Here is a 17,842-nt window from a genome sequence, read left to right on the forward strand (position 1 = left end):
AATATGCACACACACACACACACACACACACACACACACACACACACACACACACACACACACACACGCACACACACACACGCGCACTCACATTAACATGGGACAGAACAGGTGAACAAAACAGCCTGACAGACTAAACTCAGGGAAAGAAGAAGAAGTAGAAGCCTGACAGACTGAACTCAGGGAATCCAAGTTCCTCGAACAAAGCGGTGAGTGTGAGGTCATCGTGTAGGGGGCGGGGCCTGGGCACCAGGCGGAAGTGTTAGCTCCTCAGACTGAATAAAGTTCGTGGCTCAGTTTTGTTGTTTCCGGAGAATTCTTCTGACGCTCTTCCTCCTCTTCCTCCTCCTCCTCCTCTTGCTCCTCCGGACACCGGGACCTTCATCTGTGTCACCGCGGACTCAACATGATCTCCCCCAGGTCAGTGAAAACCCCGGGCTAACTGTTAGCATAGCCACGGAGCAGCTAACAATGCTAAACATGCTCGTGAACGCGTCCTGACAGATGTTTCCTCCTCCGCTCATCTTTGAGACTCTTGTTAAATGAGGTGAAGAGAACAGCCACATCTGGAAATAGACAGGTCCCAACATGGTGGAGGAGCGTTGGCACAGAGGGTGGGGTCCGGCAGGGATGCTGTCTCACCGGTAATACAAGTACAACCATGAGATACAAGTACAACCATGAGATACAAGTACAACCATGAGATACAAAAATAAATAAATGAAGCTACATGTGGCTCATATGTGCCATTAAAGGAGGAATGGTCTGTGTTATCAAATGAGCTAATGTTACCATGTTATGTACATGTATGTATTAACTGTGCTCTGAAACTTTACACGTGTGTTGATAATGGACTGAAACATCTGGTGACGTCCAGCAGTGTGTGTGTGTGTGTGTGTGTGTGTGTGTGTGTGTGTGTGTGTGTGTGTGTGTGTGTGTGTGTGTGTGTGTGTGTGTGTCAGCTCAGCTGTTCACTGTGGACAGATCCGATCCAACAGTTATAATTAGAAGAGGAAGATGAGTGTGGATGAATCTGGATCTTTGAGGTCACCCTGTTTGTTTGTTCTCTGGAGAGAGGCGAGGATCTGTTTTTAAAGATCCGGTCCACATGTACATTTGATCATACTTGGAACATTGACTGTTGTTGAGCATGAAATGATCGCCCTCGTGAGGTATTATCTTCCTGTGTGCAGACGGTAAATGGTTTTCTGGTTTGTTTGTTGTCCTCGCGTGGTCCGCAGGCTCCTGCTGCTCCGCTCGGCCGCGTCCTTGACGACCAGGTCTCTCTGCGCAGGGGGGGTGTTGAAGCAGGGCAGAGCGCCGGACATGGCTGAGGGTAAGATGCCCGTTTGACTGACCCACGGCCTGGTTCAAACTCTCACCAGGTTTCTGATAGCACAGTTTTTTCTTGTCTGATGTCCTGATGACCTTCAGAGTGAAAAGAACGAGGAAATGATTGTTCATTATTCTTCCAAACATTTAATTTGATCACCTTCAACTCAGAATCCAACAAGTGATCGAAACATTTCTTTAATTCTCTTCTTCATTTTGCACAGCTTGTGTGTGTCCTGCGTTTGTTGTGGTGTTTATCACAGTTTCTCTCAGACAGCTTTGGATTCCTGATCAACAGCATAATGTTTCTTTGTCTATGAATGTGACGTGTAAAATGTAAACCTGCAGCCAGGTGTCTCGTGTGATCTCTGGTAAAATGGTGCCATATTTAATGTCTTTGTGAATAAATCCCTAACCTCTCTCCTCGTCACCCCACATCTAATTTAATCCTGTTTGTTTCTCCGCAGGAAATCCACTCTTACACGTGTCGAATGGTGTGTGTTGGTAAACTCAGACAAATCTTAACCATCTGTGAATCTGCTTCTTGTCCTATTACTTTATTCAGGAATGTCTGTCTTTCTGTCCGTCCGTCCGTCCGTCCTTTGATTTCCTTGACAATCGCTCATCCAGTTGACTTCAAACCAGCAGTGTTGACTGTGACGTGTTAAGGTGATGAGCGGTTCTCGAGACCTTGTTCCTCGCTGCCCCACATTAAGCTTCACCTGCTGTGATGTCACTGGCTGTCGTCGTCATTATCTTGCATGTTTCTCCACTGACTGAGCGTCCATTTTCTTTTTCCTGCAGCCCACCTTGTTTCACTGTGCACCAGGTCTGACTCTTGGACTAACGCTCTCTTCCTGCTCCACAGTGGAACTGATCTCTGATCTCTCCCTGCAGCCTTAGTTGGTGACGTCTGTTTTCTTCCTCTGTACCACTGAGCTTCATCATTTTGTTGCAGCTGGTTCCGTCTGTGTTGTTTTATGTCGTCTCGCTCTTTGGGCCTCAGTTTGCTGAAGCCTTCAGACAAGGCTAAATTAAATGTGTTTACTTCAAATCCAAACACAGTCTGTTTGTGTCTGACGGCTGTCAAAGCACTCAGTGTTATTCATGGAACTTGTGGCGGAGACAGTATGAAACATACAGCCTTTCACCACATCACCAAACACAGAAAATCAACACATGCACAAGTTCTGACTGACTCTTCTGTGGTTTTCAGTGCGGAACAGGCTGAGAGAGATCGTAGGAGCTTCCACCAACTGGAGGTACTGAACCAAAACCACGATTTCCAGATTTTGTTTATATCTTCATGGAGGTTATGTTTTCACCTGTTGTTTGATTGATTCTGAGCAGCGTCACACAAAATCATCTCAGACTGAATCACTGTTATTAATTAATTCTATATTTGAGAAGAAATAGAAAAGTAACATTTTAATAAGATAAGAGGTACTTTCCACTTTATTTACAAACTTGGAATATTCATGTATATTAGTGTTTAAGATTTTTACATATGTTACTGTTAATCTTAAAATTTCAATATTTTTCACACATTGCCAGCGAGTGTATCTTTAAGGTTTTTATATTATAGGTAATACGGTTTCTAATCACCTCCACAGTGACCACCAGCACGCCATGGCGGAGCGAGTGTCGCTGTCCTCCATGTTGGCAAAGTCTCAGCAGGACCTTCCAGCAAAGACCATGAAGGACAGCTACCTGGAGGTTCACCTGCCTCTGGGCTCCGAGCCACAGCTCCGAGAGAAGTACCTGACCTTCCACAACACTGTCAGGTACACACACACACACACACACACACACACTCACAAATTACCATGAGAGGAGTTTCTTGTCTCTAAATCATCGTCTGTCTTTTCTCAGGTTTGGTAGAATCCTGGAGGACTTGGACAGTTTAGCAGGTGTCATATTATACATGAAGAATACTGTTTATATATTATATATTATTATAATATCATTATATGTCACTCAATCAGACACCAGAACATTTTCTTTCCTGTCTCTCTCCTCAGTTCTCATATCTTACTCCCACACCTACAACCCGGTACTGAAGAGGTCTCCACTGTCTATCGTCACAGCTCTGGTGGACAAAATAGGTAAGAGTCCCATTTAGTGTCCCACCACAGTTTGTTAAGTTTGGTCCTGGTTGTTGGTTTGGCCCTCAGTTGTCCGCTGGGCTCCCCTAAAGATTCATTTCAGTCTTTATTAATCTGCCAGTTATTCTCTGGTCTCTAAACTGTCAGAATATAGTGGAAAGAAAGACAAAGCGAAGACCAACATCCAAACCGCACAGATATTCAGTTTAACATGATAGAAAGAAAACCATTGAACACTCTCACTGACAGACTTGAACCTTTCTGTCATGTTTCCTTAGAAAAAGACCAAAGCAAATGATCAAGGATTGATTGATGGTTTTAGCCTCGATAACCCTTTAACCTTTCAAAATCAAAACTGTTTATTGAAGAAGTCAAAGTTGTCTCTGTGGTTCCATGTTAAAGAGTTTTTCATGTCTTTTTTTATCTGTTGGTCAGACATGAGGCAGCACGTCATCTATCCTGACTGCGACATCAAGTTCACTGGTCATGTGACCTGGGTGGGGAAGACGTCTATTGAAGCCAAGATGCACATGTCACAGGTGGACACCTTTAACCTGTCTGCACCACAGACGTATAAAGACATAAGAATATGTCCTGTAAAGTGACTCTGTCTCTTCCTCCAGTACCATGATGGAGCTTATTCCCCAGTTCTGGACGCCACGTTTGTCATGGTGGCTCGTGACCCAGAGAACAAGAGGTAAGACCCTCGGATCCGCCTCCGGATAAAACTCGTCATCCTCTTACCAAACTTTTCAGAAACATCTCAGAGACAATCTGACTAAATCATTTTCTGGGGTGAGAACACAACAAAACAAACCTTCAGACTTGTTCCGCCCTCCACTCACGTTCTCTGTGCTTCACTTCAGGGCAGCGTTTGTGAATCCACTGAAGCCTGCGGGGACAGAGGAGGACATGATCATCAAGGAAGGAGAAGGTGTGCTGAGATTTCATTACTTTTGAGAAAATGATATGATGAACTTTTCTGTCCCTCTTTTCTCTGAATTGTTTGTTTGTGCTTCCCAGCTAATAAATCCCGCCGCGTCGAGCTGAGCACAGCATCGCTGCTGAAGGTTGCTCCCACAGATGAGGAGAGGAAGATCGTGCACAGTCTGTTCCTCAACACCCTGGACACAAAGTACGGCTGAGGTTCAATGACTTTATACATACGCTCCGCAACATTCCCTTTAGGTTCCTTCTGAAGAGCCATGACCAACACGAGGGTATTTAGAAACGAGTGGAATTGAGTCAGAATGAAGAATCTTATTTGTTTGAAATGTGTGATTATATTTTAGATGTATGTTTTCTGTGCGTCTCCTCCTGCAGGACGGTCAGTTTCAGAGGCAGAGTTCTGCCTCCGAACTCCATGTGGATGGAAGACGCCAAACTCAAAGGACTGGAGATCTGCCACCCTCAGGTGAGAGGAAGGATCGGCTGGAAAATAAAGACGGAGGTAGACAGTCTGAGGCTTGATGCTTCTACACTGATGTTACATTTAAGATGTGAATCTATCACACACGAGTCTCAAAGGTTTCCTCCAAGGCAACTTCTTCATTTGACGACACAGACAGAAACAACAGTTGTCTTTGAGGAAATGGCACAGAACTGATTCAACAACTTCTGGAGTGTCAGTGTCTTTTATCTGAAGACTTTGAAGAATGTCGTCATCTGGTTTATCCGTAATCAAAATAGCCGTTAGCTGCAGATGTTCTCTTCATCTTTTAAAATGGTAAAGACCTGTCGTTGACTTCGTGTCAGTAACTCCTGGTTGTTTACATTCTAAACAGGTCGTGGAGCTTAAACATGTAATTTTCTGTTTTTTTGATTTTTGCAGGAGAGGAACATCTTCAACAGGATATTCGGAGGTTTTCTGATGAGAAAAGCGTACGAGCTGGGCTGGGCCAACGCCTGCTCCTACGGGTGAGGGAACAGTAATCATGTTTGATTTTTAGAAAGATAATCAGAGGATGTTTGTTTGGTGCTAATTGACAAACCAAGTGACATCATCTCTCCTGCTGTGCTGCAGAGGATGTCGACCACGTCTGGTGGCTGTTGACGATATCCTGTTCCAGAAACCTGTGGAGATCGGCTCTTTGCTGCTGCTCTCATCACAGGTTGGAGAGAGAGAGTGTGTGTGTGTCTGTGTGTGTTTCTGTCAGGCAGTAATTGTTAACACCAGCAGCGTGTGTGTGTTTCAGGTGTGTTACACACAGGGGAAGTACATCCAGGTCAGAGTTCACAGCGAGGTGTTCGACCCACTCACCCGCCAGCACAACACCACCAACGTCTTCCACTTCACCTTTGTTTCAGACCGTGACGTCCCCAGCATCATCCCCAAGACATACGGAGGTAAACACACGCAACTCAAACACATCATATACATGGAGAAAATCAAATGATGAAAAGTACTGTTGGAAAAGTTGTTTCTGATCCGTGTGTCTTTCATCAGAAGCTGAAGTTTTCTTTTTGTCTGACAGAGTCGATGTTGTACCTGGACGGAAAGAGACACTTTAACCAAACAGTGGAGGGCTGAGAGATCACGCTCAGAACGTCCTGCCAAAGCCTTTCAGCGTCTGACACAGTGTGTGTACGAGTGTGTAAGAGTGTGTGTGTGTGTGTGTGTGTATGCAGATAGTTCAGTGTACTTCAGTCATACTTATATTACGCCCTGCTCATTTATTTTTCACAACCCACACGGTCACTGCATCTGATTCCTTTTACATTCTTTGCTCTGGTGGTTTTACAGTTCTGGTTGTTTGAAGCACAGCAGCTTTTTGAAATGATTTTTTTTACTCTTTGTGTCACAGTTGTAAGAGTTTTGTGTCACGACCAGTGAGAGTTTACAGTTCCTCAGCAGGAGAACTCGAAGCAGACGTTGAGCTTCCTGACATTGTTGTAACCTCATATATTCTCTACGTGCATGGCTTTATTACAATATGTTATTTTATCTTCCACTGTATAACTCTATAAAACTCCCTTACTCTGCTTTTTTTTATATGGAATGAGGAGCTTGATCCTGAATGTGATGTGTCAGATTGCTGCGAGAGGAATGTTGTCATCATATTCTTTGCCTTACGTTACACAAATACAATAAATACATTTTTATTTATCCTGACTTTGTTGTTGTGTGTTTTGTTGTATTATTTATTTATTTATTACTCATTATATTATTACTTCTCACTGCAACAGACCAGCACTGATCCAACCTTGTCGTAAAAAGATTTTTATATTTGGAAATAAAATACATTTTCACACACATGAACACACATATAAGTTAATAAATGTTGATTAAAAATATGTAAATAAAATGAGCAGAGCATATTTATTGAAATGTATCTATAAAAACTATTTGGTTAATGTAGGAATAAATATTAATAACCGTAATTTAATAATGAAACAATAAAGAAATGAAGGAATGATTCACAAATGAATTGAGTATGGCAATAGATGAAGAATATTTAAATACACGCAGGAATAATTATTTAAGAAATGAAACTAAAATGATGTATAAATACATATATGAAGACAATATATAGATATTATAGGGAAGTAAATGATATAATAAATGAAGATTCAGAACTTTAATATGTTTCAGATTCACTCTTGGCTTGGATCACGTCCTCTTTTAATCTCTAACAGCTGTAAAAACTTTTTCATTTAAATGGGAGCGCTATAAAAGCTTGGCGGAACCAAAGCTCTGCTGAGCCCGTGCTCCCCGGACCCATTTCCCGGACGGACCCCAACAAGGTATTTAGCAGCCCGCAGCAGCTGCTCATTAATCCTCGGTCCTCGCTCAGTAGCATGAAAACCATGTTGACCATCATCTCCAACGCTCTTTGTCGGATCACTGGCAGGAATGTGGTGAGTGCTCCCGGGCTGACGTCGAGCTGGAGGCCGCTTCCGAGCCGGTCCGTGCTAACCCACGGTTAGCCTCGTTGGGCCCGGCGCTGACCTTGCGAGCGGCTAACGCGGCTAACACGTAACATTAGCATGTGGTTAATCGGGTGAACGGTGGAAAGGACCCGGGTTCAGTGTGTGGGGGTGTGGAGGCGGACATGTCTGCCTGTGATCTAACATGTGCTTGTGTGTCTGTGCTTGTGTGTCTGTGGTGGTTTGTCTGTGCTTGTGTGTCTGTGCTTGTGTGTCTGTGGTGGTTTGTCCTCCTCAAGCAGGAAAATACAGAAGTACTGATCTTAATCTGCTTTTAAATTAACTCCACGCATCCATTCATGAACCTTCGTGACGAGGTTAAAGTTGGTTTCTACTTGTTACTTCACTTCAAGTTGTCGAACAGACACTACTTTTATATGACAATACTCCACTAACTTAATATTCTCTGTTAAACAGAGTCTTTGTCCAGAAATAACAAGTTATAAATTTAACGAGATTCATATTTATATCCCTGTCTTTCCCTGTGCCGTCAATACATATCATTTATAATGTGAAAATACAAACATGATGGAAAAGTAAAGAAATGCACATTAAACACATCACGTGCATCTTCATACATTACTTTGTATGTTGTGTTATAGTCTAACATGGGACCACATGTTACAAAAGACAGAGGCATGAGTCTGCTGCTAATAGGTTTGCTTTAAATACAGGAAACATATTGAAGCAGAAGCCATTTTAACCTTGTCATTTGTGACTATTCTGCAGCATTAATAGCAGAATAACAAGATGCTCCGCAATGCTTCTTCTTGCTGCATGTGTTTGCATGTTCATTCAGACAAAGCGCGTCGGTGACGCAGCAGATGAGAGTTGATTATTAGCGGATATTGTTTTCAGCAGTGAATCTGTATTTTCTTTGTGTTTAATAGCGAAAGCTGGAGCGCTGGCAGCAGCATGTTGTGTCAGTGACGGCAGAGTCTCCACAGGCAACAGAAATAATTCATCATACATGAGTTATATCAGCTCATTATAGAACTAGTGTTTTCTGTCTCTACACACAAACTGTGTTTCATCACCAGTCCCTTGTGACACACTTCATAGATTTCCTCGTGCCTGTAGGGACTCTGTTGTTGTTCAGCTTCGTGTTGAGCTGTCGCTCCGTCCCTCCTGCTTCCTCTCCCTGTGTGTTCACTCTCGCACACGTTACACACACTCACAACAATCCCTATTTATTTCTCGCTTCTCTCCCTCCTCTCCTCCCCCTTCCCCTCGCCCCCCCGAACCCTAGGGAGCCCAAACAGTGTCGGAGGTAAGCAGCTCGTCGCTCTGCTGATGTTTGTCTGTAGGCCTCATCCTTCACTTCCTTCCCTTTCTGTTGTTTCCCAAGGAGCTTCTCTAAACTGGACAACATGGTGCAGCTGAAAGAATTCACTCTAAAAGAATTGTATCTCAGGAATCTTACCCAGAGTGCACTCTGTCCTTCTTTTATAGTTTAAAGCAGATCACAGAATCTTTGATTGTGACAGGAGTACTGTGTTTTACTCCTAATAGATATAAATACACATACAGACACACATACTGCAATAGACACAACAAATATGAAGTTCTGAATATATTTGTTTTGCGATGCAACTGTTTTCTATAAATCTGTTTCTTTTCTTAATGTGATTTGATGAATCTAAACACTGTGACTATGTTTTAAGAACAAATCTGAAATAAAATGATGAAGCTGTTGGTGAAAGTGTGACGATGTTGTGCCGCTCCTGAAGTATCAGCTGTGCGTAGACACTGTTGGGCCATGTTTCCCATGTGTCCGTTCTCCATGTAGCTGCTGCTTCTCCTGTTTTCCTCTGTGGACGTCTCCTCGTCTTGTGCACTCTGTCGAGCTCCTCTGGCTCTGCTCTGTTCTGATTGGCTCCTGTGTTCCCCAGTTGCTGGTTGACCTGTCAGAGTACGTCAGTCTAACCTCGCCGTCGACACCCGACTTGGCAAAGACCCAGCGGCAACCACCCAAACCACCACCAGTCAGTACTAGAGCGCCTGTCGAACAGTTAGTTAGCCCCCAGAGCGACCCGCTAGATGCACCAGTAAGAACACGACCAACTTCCTCTATGTCTGCCTGATCACTAACAGGGCTGGGAAAGAAATCTGATTTAAAGGAAAATAACCTAAGATAAGATTATTGACTCTGTTCTCTCCATCTCTTGGTGAATCGGTCTTTGTCCCTTTTCTTTTTGGGAAATGTGTTAATTCAATAAAAGATGAGTTCAGGGTTAAACGTCTTTTAGCAGGTATCAGATGTATTTTTTCTTACGTTTCACAGATTAACTGAAGAACTCGGATTGCAACTAACACTTGTTTTCATGGATAACAATCTCACCCTGTGAATCTATTATATTTTGTTCAGCATTTGGATTTTTAACAAATTAAGCACAGTCTGGTTTTACTCTGCCTCCCTGTTACTGACCTTCACACATCAGTTATAGTTGAGGTCTTGTCCACTGTAAACCACTGGACCCTCCACCCTGATCCTCTGCCTCTCTACACCCACTAACCCTGCAGCTGCTGTGAAGAGGAGGGCGGCATCACGCTCGCTGTGTGTCTGTGTCTGCGGAAGACTTCTGTGCTTTTAATTGAACTGTGATGCTGCAGGGATTGATTTTTTTTTTTGTCTACCTGATTTAATGTTTTGTGTGTGCTCTTGTCCACCAGGGTGCCAGAGTTGTGGTGTCACGCTCCTTCGCTGACTTGACCACTCAGGCGACCTTTGACATCAAGGTGCAGTGAAACAAACAAATCACATCAGCATCTTTGTAAGTTTTCTGGTCTTCATGCACATTTTGAAGAAGCTGCTAAAGGATTTTTCTTCCTCACTGTCGTCTTGAGTAGAAATGCGACCTGCACCGTCTGGAGGAGGGTCCCCCGGTGACGGCGGAGCTCACTCGGGAGCAGGGTCTGCAGTATTACCGCACCATGCAGACTGTGAGACGCATGGAGCTCAAAGCCGACCAGTTGTACAAGCAGAAGATCATCAGGGGCTTCTGTCACCTGTACGATGGACAGGTACGAACACGCAAACACAGATTACACGCCATCTTTTGTGCTTCGATTTATCTTCGTCTCTCTGTTCACTTTTAATTTAATCTGCGAGACAATTTCGTCTCCTCTCACAGGAAGCGTGTGCCGCAGGCATCGAGGCAGCCATCCACCCCTCTGATCATCTGATCACAGCGTACCGCGCACACGGATACACGTACACCCGCGGCGTGTCCGTCAAGGAGATCCTGGCAGAGCTCACAGGTGAGGGAGTGGTTAATGGATTTGTGTGGGTTGAGCTCAGCTTTTAATCGCCTGAAGTGCTTCTACATTTCATCCCTTCACGTCTTTGTTTCTCCTCAGGTCGTAAAGGAGGCGTGGCCAAAGGCAAAGGAGGGTCAATGCACATGTACGCTCCACATTTCTACGGAGGCAACGGCATCGTGGGAGCGCAGGTAGCACAACACACAAGCAGCATGAACAAACACGCATCTGGTGGAACGTTGTGTCGCTCTCCTGGTTTTTGACGCGTGCTCAGATATCGTAATCTTTCTGACTCTGCTGTGATATTGTCCAGGTTCCTCTGGGAGCAGGAATCGCTCTGGCCTGTCAGTACCGAGGCAACAATCAGGTCTGTGTCACGCTCTATGGAGATGGAGCAGCCAATCAGGTAAGATGACCAGAGATATGAGGCGTAACTTTCAAATACACAAACTAGTTTTATTTAGTTTATCTTCTGATTGTGTTTCGTCCTCTCTGGTTCAATCAGGGGCAGATCTTCGAGACGTTCAACATGGCCTCCTTATGGAAGCTGCCGTGTATTTTCATCTGCGAGAACAACAAGTACGGCATGGGCACGTCGGTGGAGAGAGCTGCAGCCAGCACCGACTACTACAAGAGAGGAGACTTCATACCAGGAATCAGAGTGAGACGCAAACACCACACACACGTGAAGCAGGAAGCAGCTTGGATGTTATTTTTATTTAGGCAGCTCTGATGTTAGAATAAACGATCACTGTCGTACTTTGACGGCGGCCAAACGTGGGGGTCTTGGGGCAGAAGCTGCAGCTTGTCTGTCGGCCGTACGCTGCAGCTGGCCCTGTATGGACCTAGACTATAACAGGAAGCTGATAAGCTGTCCTGGCAGTTGCAGGTGTGAGCATGCACCCAGCTGTCTGATGCTCATGTATGATACTGCACACAAACCATTCACAGGAGCCTCAGCGCTCTGGCTGCTCATTTATTATAATGACGCTTCATGGAAACTTTATGTTCTTCCCTGACGTCTTGTGATGTTTGTCTTCTTCTCGTAGGTGGATGGGATGGATGTCCTGTGTGTCAGAGAGGCCACCAAGTTCGCTGCAGATCACTGCAGGTCAGGAAAGGTGAGCTGAACGTACAGATTTTAGAAAAGTGATGAAAAACCAGGGCTTCAGTCCTTTTTATTTCTGAATAGATCAACTTGACTTTGAAAGTTAAAGGAGATTTTTGAAAGGATGAACTCTTCAGAAATGTCCTGTTGTGTGTTCCAGGGTCCCATTATCATGGAGCTGCAGACCTACCGCTACCATGGGCACAGCATGAGTGACCCCGGGGTCAGGTGGGTTATACTCCTAAAATATGTAATTCTGTTTTATTTCTTCACTCTGGATACATTTCTTGAGTTTAACTTCAGTCTCTGGTTCAACTTCAGGTGTAGAGAAATTAATTTTCCTTCAGTCGTGATAAACAAGATAATTTATTCTGTCATGTCACCTTGTGCAGCTACCGCACTCGTGACGAGATCCAGGAGGTTCGCAGTAAGAGCGACCCCATCTCCATGTTGAAAGAGCGCATGCTCACCAACAACATGGCGTCTGCCGAGGAGTTCAAGGTGAGTGCTCACAACTAATGTAAACTTCAGTCCATGTAATATAATCTATGTAAAGTTAAGTAATGTTTGAAAATATATCTATTGCAGTAAATCTACTTCCCCTAACCTGAACCAAAGTGCTTCTGTTTAACTCAACCACAGCAGCTTCTCCCCAAAACAGGAAACTATCACATCCATCTTTTTATCTGATGAAGTGTAGAGTTGATCACATGTGTCTCTCTGTTGTCAGGAAATTGACATTGAGATCAGAAAGATGGTGGAGGACGCAGCTCAGTTCGCCACGTCAGACCCAGAGCCGCCGCTGGAGGAGCTCTGCAACCACATCTTCTACAACAGCCCACCACTGGAGGTCCGCGGGACCCACCCCTGGTCCAAACTCAAGTCCATCAGCTAGACCCTCACAAACAGTCCGACCTTCAGGGGAAGAACGTCCTCCCAGTGCTGAACAAGGCACTGCTCAGAAACGTTCAGCACCTCCTCCCTCCACCTTTTAGATCTCAGCATTCCGCACCTTAATGGGACTATGACCCGAAACCTCAGTGTTATTTATTTTCTGTTTTACATAGAAATATTTAAGATTTATTGTTTGTTCTGATCGGTCTGTGTTTTACCATCAGAGTTTGACAGATGTATTTAGTGCACTGTGTGTACTTTTAAAGGTGACTACACAGGTTTAAAGTACTGCCGGACTAGTATACGCACAAACGTTACGCTTTACATTTTGAACTTTAGTTTTCTCAGTGTGGTATATCTGTTACATATTTCCTCTGTGTTTATCCAGCGTCTTTAGCTTTTAAATGTTCAGAAACAAATCTAATACTCTTAGTTTGTGAAAACATGTTTTTAAAAAACACACAGGACAAGAAGAGCCATGAGTTTCAAGATTTATGTATTTTTTTGAGTTGAAGGAGTTTTAGGACAATTAAGATTATTGTTGAGCACTGATGTCAGCCTGTATTTCTCCTCTTATATGCACTACAATATATTTTATTCTTTCCAGTTTGCAGGACATGAGTTGTAAGAGTCTGTTGTTTGATGACCTGAGTCTTTCCTCTGTGTAAAGAAAAGCACTTGATGCCAGTAGATGATATTTATGTTACACTTTATTTTGGGGGGAATGTGACGGTTTAAAAACGAAGAAAATGTATAATCTTTCTCGTTTCAAGTTCCTCACAGTGTGTATTCTAACCATGAACAGATATAAAGCTTTACTTGACCATGTATGGGTTTGATGAACTGAAACACTGTCGACACTGTAAAATAAACAGAGAAGGTGACTCTGGTCTCTCTAATTTCTCGTGTACATATTAATATCAGTAATAAATGAACTAAATGGTGCTCTTGAATCTTCACCTATTTATGTACAGCTGACATATTGAGATATTACTATAAGAAGTAATACAGTTGAGCTAATGACGCAATATTTAATAAATAAAGACGACACTTGATGCTGAAGGAACAAATGAACCCTCGGAGTTGTGTTTTCTTCCCTCAGCCACTAGAGTTCAGCAGCAGACTGAGGAGTCCTCATGTCCTCGTGGAGCAGAGCAGCGTCTGAACCAACCAGAGGAACAAGTCTGCTATAATTAACTATGAACCGCTGATGAAACTCACCATGTTGTGTTTAGGCTGTTTTTGTCATTTCACACAGATTTGTGTTAATTGTTGGTCTGTTTTAAATGATTTCACGTGGCCCTGTGGTTGCAGGTACTCTTGTCTCTTATTTGTTCCTCATATTGGTCATTTGTGTGTTTTTGTGGTTGATTGGCAGTTTGTGGTTGACTGACATCTCCATGAATGACTCTCAGACTCCTCTGTCTCCGTGAGGTCATCTTTGCCTGTCATCTCTTTGTAGATGCTGATTTTCTCTTTGATGTTCACACACATCGAAAGATGGATGAAACACAACAACACGTCGAGTTGATCCATTTGTCACGTGATGATTTGAATCTGATTTAAATTCAGAATAAAGTTTATCTGAGGGCGCCGCCTCCTGACGTGACGCAGGCGTGACGTAGCAGTCTGACGGACAGGTAAACCGACACCGGCCGCCATATTGGGAAACAACGGAAGTGCGTGCGTGTGCGTGTGTGTGTGTGCGTGTGTGTGTGTGTGTGTGTGTCTCCTCCTCCTCTCTGGAGGAAGGGGCGGTCTGAGCGCCACAGCAGATCCGGAATTAGAGTTCGCTCGCTCGGCTCCGCTCGGCTCGGTCGCTCGGTCGGTTGTCGGGCTCCTGGTTCGGTTCCAGCCTCCAGACTCGGACAGACATTTTCCAAAAGAAGCAGAAGGAGAAGAAGAGTTTGTGGACAAAGTGTCGTGAGACGGAGGGAGGAGCCGCCGGAGTCCAGAGGAGGAAAAGTAGAAGGAGGAGAAGATGCCGCTGGCTCAGCTGGCTGACCCCTGGCAGAAGATGCCTGTGGGGGGGGCGGCAGGAGAGGTGAGGGGGTCCCAGGCTCCACACACACACACACACACACACACACACACACACACACACACACAGTGACTACCAACACACACACACACACACACACACAGTGACTACCAACACACACACACACACAGTGACTACCAACACACACACACACACACACACACACACAGTGACTACCAACACACACACACACACAGTGACTACCAACACACACACACACACACACACACACAGTGACTACCAACACACACACATAGTAACTACCAACACACACACACACACACACATAGTGACTACAACACACACACACATAGTGACTACAACACACACACACACACACACACACACACACACACACACACATAGTGACTACAACACACACACACACACACACACACACACATAGTGACTACCAACACACACACACACACACACACATAGTGACTGCCAACACACACACACACACACATAGTGACTACGACACACACACACATGTGCAGAAATGTCCTCAGGAATAACACAACCATGTGACAGTGATAAATTGTGAAAATGTTCCTAAGTGCAAAAGCGTGACATGAAAGTCAATGAGAATTAGATTAATATGGGAACACTATCTGCTCTCAAAGCTTCTAAAAGGGCAAACGAATTAAATCCACCTTCAAGTATCACAAAGTCACATTACTGTTCTGTGTACATCGGTACTACAGGACAAATACTACTGTGTCATCAAATACTACCACACATGTGCTGAAATCTCCAACCATTGAGTAGAAAATTAGATTAGGCCTTTATCAACAGCCGGGGTCACTCACAGAGCTCCTTAAAGTACATGAAATGTGAGTAAAATACTCCTTAAAGTATCAAACAAAAGCTGTATGTGTGTGCGTCCTGTACTTCAATACTTCTAAAGGGTAGTGCAGTGTGTTTGATTGCTCTCGTGATACTGTATGGTGTCTTTTTTAAAATCTTATATTGATCACAATAATGCTCTTTAAAGGAGTTTATAGTTAGAGCGCAAAAAAACCAAGGGCTGCAAATGAACATTTACACATTGATGAATCTGTTAATTGAGTTTTGTTTGTCATGCCATCGTTGAATTGTCAGAATAAATGACCTTGAAAACGTTGACACGGGCACGTGTGGACAGGTCACGGTTGTTCAAGGTCATTCATACCAGCCGGTTTATCGGTTCTGATTTGTGATTTTTGTTTGGATTATTTTTTAACCGTAAAAACGAACAAAAAAAGATTTTCCAAGTTAAAGCCAAAATGTGAGATTCCTCTGATGTAAATATTTCTTCGTCAACTCTGAGGTAAAAGCATGAAACAGAAAAAGCAGAGTGTGTTGGTGTCTTTTTCCTTTTGTTTCTTCCTTCCTACAAGTTTTAGAATCTTGATAAAGAGCTGGAGGCGGTGCTACTGCGAACGCATGATTCAGGAAGCGCTTGCGTCTTTGTGTGTGTGTGTGTCCACTTCCTGTTTGAGGTGTCACAAAGGGTGCATGGAGAAATAGCTGCATGTGTGTGTGTGTGTGTGTGTGTCACTCTGTAGGCAGATTGTGTTAAATCAAACCTGAGTCACGTTAGACCTCAAACTGAGTCACTGCAGCTTCTTTTCTTCTGTCTGTGCTCTAACAAGCTCGTACCTGCTCGCCGTGTTCCCACACCACCTCTTTCCCCCTCAAATTCAACCAGACAGGAACGTGCTCACACGCTGCCACTGCTCGATGACGCCGACCTTTGACCTGTTGTTTTACGCCTCTACTCGGCGATGTGTCTGATAGCCGAGCGTAAGCTGTCGTTACGCCTTTTTCTAGGCCACCGCAGAACAAAACAAAACAGCCACTCACACACACACAAAAGAGTGAGTGGTGCAGTTGTGGAATGAAGTGGAGATGCTGCTGGTGGATTTTTGCCCTCAAGACAAGTCCATTCAACACCAGCATTATCGCACACACCGACACACCAAGAGCAGAGAGGGGCTGTAGTTGTCTGGTGAAATAATGATGAGTAAAGATAACCGCGGAAACAAATCTGGCTCCGTAGGCTCAAATGTTTTTAACTCAAAAAAAAAAAAAACTGCGTTAGAAAGCTGAATGAAATGACAACGTTTAAGAAACTCTCCTCTCATCAACTGATGCACGCAACTAACAATTTTATTTTTTTATTATTTTGTGTGTAAAATGCTGTTAATAATTTCATCTGTGATAAAACTCATCATCATCAGATGAGGTTATCATTCGACACGTGTTTGAGGAGTTCCTTTTCTCTGGTGCCTGAACCAATTCATCAACAATTAAAAGTTACTCATCGAACAGAGCTTTGTGAACAGAAAGAAAATCTGTCTTCAAGTCACTTTTCTGCAGAAACTATTTTTATTTTCGTCCAAAATGAAGAAATGTCTGATTTAAGAAAAATGAAACAAGGTTAATTTTCATTTTTCTTATAATTTGAGCATTTAAAGCAGGACATTACTTTTAAATGACAAAGAGCTGATGCTTATGTAGGTTTTAAAACTAAGAGAACACACTGCACTCATTAGAACGCTACGACAGACGGTCACATTCATGTTGTGATGGGATGGTCCCAGTTCTAAATAACACCTCCACATTTTCTACCAGTCTGTTTTAATCCCTTATTCCCACAGAGACACTGAAAGTGATATTGGTTGCTGACGTTGTTCCTCCTGTCCGTACTTGCTCTGAAGTGATCCCTTCCTAACACAGCTCCGATATAAGAGGTAGCAAATCCACATTCCTCTTTCTGTGTAAGAAATGCCTTAAAAACGTTCAGCTACACCCTCACACAAGCTCTCTGCAGCATAAGCTCCACAGATCAGGCTGGTATTTCCCTTTTCTCTGCAGATGTCCCTCTTTTTGTTGTCTGCCAAGCTGTGTTGGAGGAATGGCAACAGAAAAAGGGAAACACTGTGGCGAGTTGACAAAGGAGAGGAGGAACAGTTAGTGTGCGGCGATTAATGAAAGTTTTGATGTGAACGTTTATTTACGCTGCCTTTACGTAAAAAAAAAAAGAAACAAAGATGTGCTTGTTTCAAACAATGTTAACCTCACTGTCCACGTTCATCCATTCATCCTTTACATTGGCATGTATGATAGGAAGTAAGCCCACCAGGGGGCCGGGCAGAGCTGAGAGTTGTGATAGTAAAATGTATAAAA

General features: G+C 43.7%; 3 protein-coding genes across 11 annotated transcripts in view; all 3 read left to right on the forward strand.

Moving 5' to 3' along the window:
• The first annotated feature begins 203 nt into the window (after positions 1-203).
• Positions 204-6,549, forward strand: acot9.1 (acyl-CoA thioesterase 9, tandem duplicate 1). Of its 2 annotated transcripts, XM_020107127.2 has the most exons (16): positions 204-420; positions 1,242-1,336; positions 1,800-1,826; positions 2,549-2,594; positions 2,946-3,116; positions 3,205-3,242; positions 3,354-3,437; positions 3,873-3,976; positions 4,061-4,134; positions 4,304-4,371; positions 4,461-4,572; positions 4,761-4,851; positions 5,269-5,354; positions 5,461-5,548; positions 5,633-5,783; positions 5,912-6,549. In XM_020107127.2, exons 1-16 carry the CDS (start codon positions 407-409, stop codon positions 5,965-5,967), a joined length of 1,305 nt encoding a protein of 434 aa, XP_019962686.2. In that variant the 5' UTR covers positions 204-406; the 3' UTR covers positions 5,968-6,549. The 2 variants fall into 2 exon arrangements, with proteins under 2 accessions (XP_019962686.2, XP_019962687.2); XM_020107128.2 differs by lacking the exon at positions 1,800-1,826 and having other exon boundaries at positions 234-420.
• A 585-nt stretch (positions 6,550-7,134) lies between these two features.
• Positions 7,135-13,511, forward strand: pdha1b (pyruvate dehydrogenase E1 subunit alpha 1b). 7 transcript variants are annotated; one of them, XM_069512396.1, is made up of 14 exons: positions 7,135-7,295; positions 8,614-8,634; positions 9,257-9,412; positions 10,038-10,103; positions 10,215-10,388; positions 10,499-10,625; positions 10,725-10,816; positions 10,939-11,031; positions 11,131-11,286; positions 11,675-11,746; positions 11,894-11,961; positions 12,126-12,234; positions 12,464-12,629; positions 12,666-13,511. In XM_069512396.1, exons 1-13 carry the CDS (start codon positions 7,236-7,238, stop codon positions 12,626-12,628), a joined length of 1,359 nt encoding a protein of 452 aa, XP_069368497.1. In that variant the 5' UTR covers positions 7,135-7,235; the 3' UTR covers position 12,629; positions 12,666-13,511. The 7 variants fall into 7 exon arrangements, with proteins under 7 accessions (XP_069368497.1, XP_069368499.1, XP_069368498.1 ...); XM_069512398.1 differs by having other exon boundaries at positions 9,257-9,349; positions 12,464-13,511; XM_069512397.1 differs by lacking the exon at positions 8,614-8,634 and having other exon boundaries at positions 12,464-13,511.
• Positions 13,512-14,218: 707 nt separating this feature from the next.
• rps6ka3b (ribosomal protein S6 kinase, polypeptide 3b) overlaps positions 14,219-17,842 on the forward strand; it is a 37,038-nt gene continuing 33,414 nt past the window's right edge. For both annotated transcript variants that reach the window (XM_069512388.1, XM_069512389.1), the window contains exon 1: positions 14,219-14,671. In XM_069512388.1, coding sequence (XP_069368489.1) covers positions 14,609-14,671 — 63 coding nt within the window. In that variant the 5' untranslated portion in view covers positions 14,219-14,608. The remainder of the gene's footprint in view (positions 14,672-17,842) is intronic.

This window comes from Paralichthys olivaceus, chromosome 17 (assembly GCF_024713975.1).
Source record: "Paralichthys olivaceus isolate ysfri-2021 chromosome 17, ASM2471397v2, whole genome shotgun sequence".
In the NCBI taxonomy this organism is placed as follows: Eukaryota; Metazoa; Chordata; class Actinopteri; order Pleuronectiformes; family Paralichthyidae; genus Paralichthys; species Paralichthys olivaceus.

Bases quoted from the DNA above. Each gene is read 5' to 3' on its own strand.
- acot9.1 (XM_020107127.2), top strand. The intron at 2,595-2,945 runs GTACTGAACCAA...TCACCTCCACAG, and splicing joins GGAGCTTCCACCAACTGGAG to TGACCACCAGCACGCCATGG. The intron at 5,549-5,632 runs GTTGGAGAGAGA...TGTGTGTTTCAG, and splicing joins TGCTGCTGCTCTCATCACAG to GTGTGTTACACACAGGGGAA.
- pdha1b (XM_069512396.1), top strand. From the start codon at position 7,236: ATGAAAACCATGTTGACCATCATCTCCAACGCTCTTTGTCGGATCACT. The intron at 9,413-10,037 runs GTAAGAACACGA...CTTGTCCACCAG, and splicing joins GCGACCCGCTAGATGCACCA to GGTGCCAGAGTTGTGGTGTC. The intron at 10,817-10,938 runs GTAGCACAACAC...GATATTGTCCAG, and splicing joins ACGGCATCGTGGGAGCGCAG to GTTCCTCTGGGAGCAGGAAT.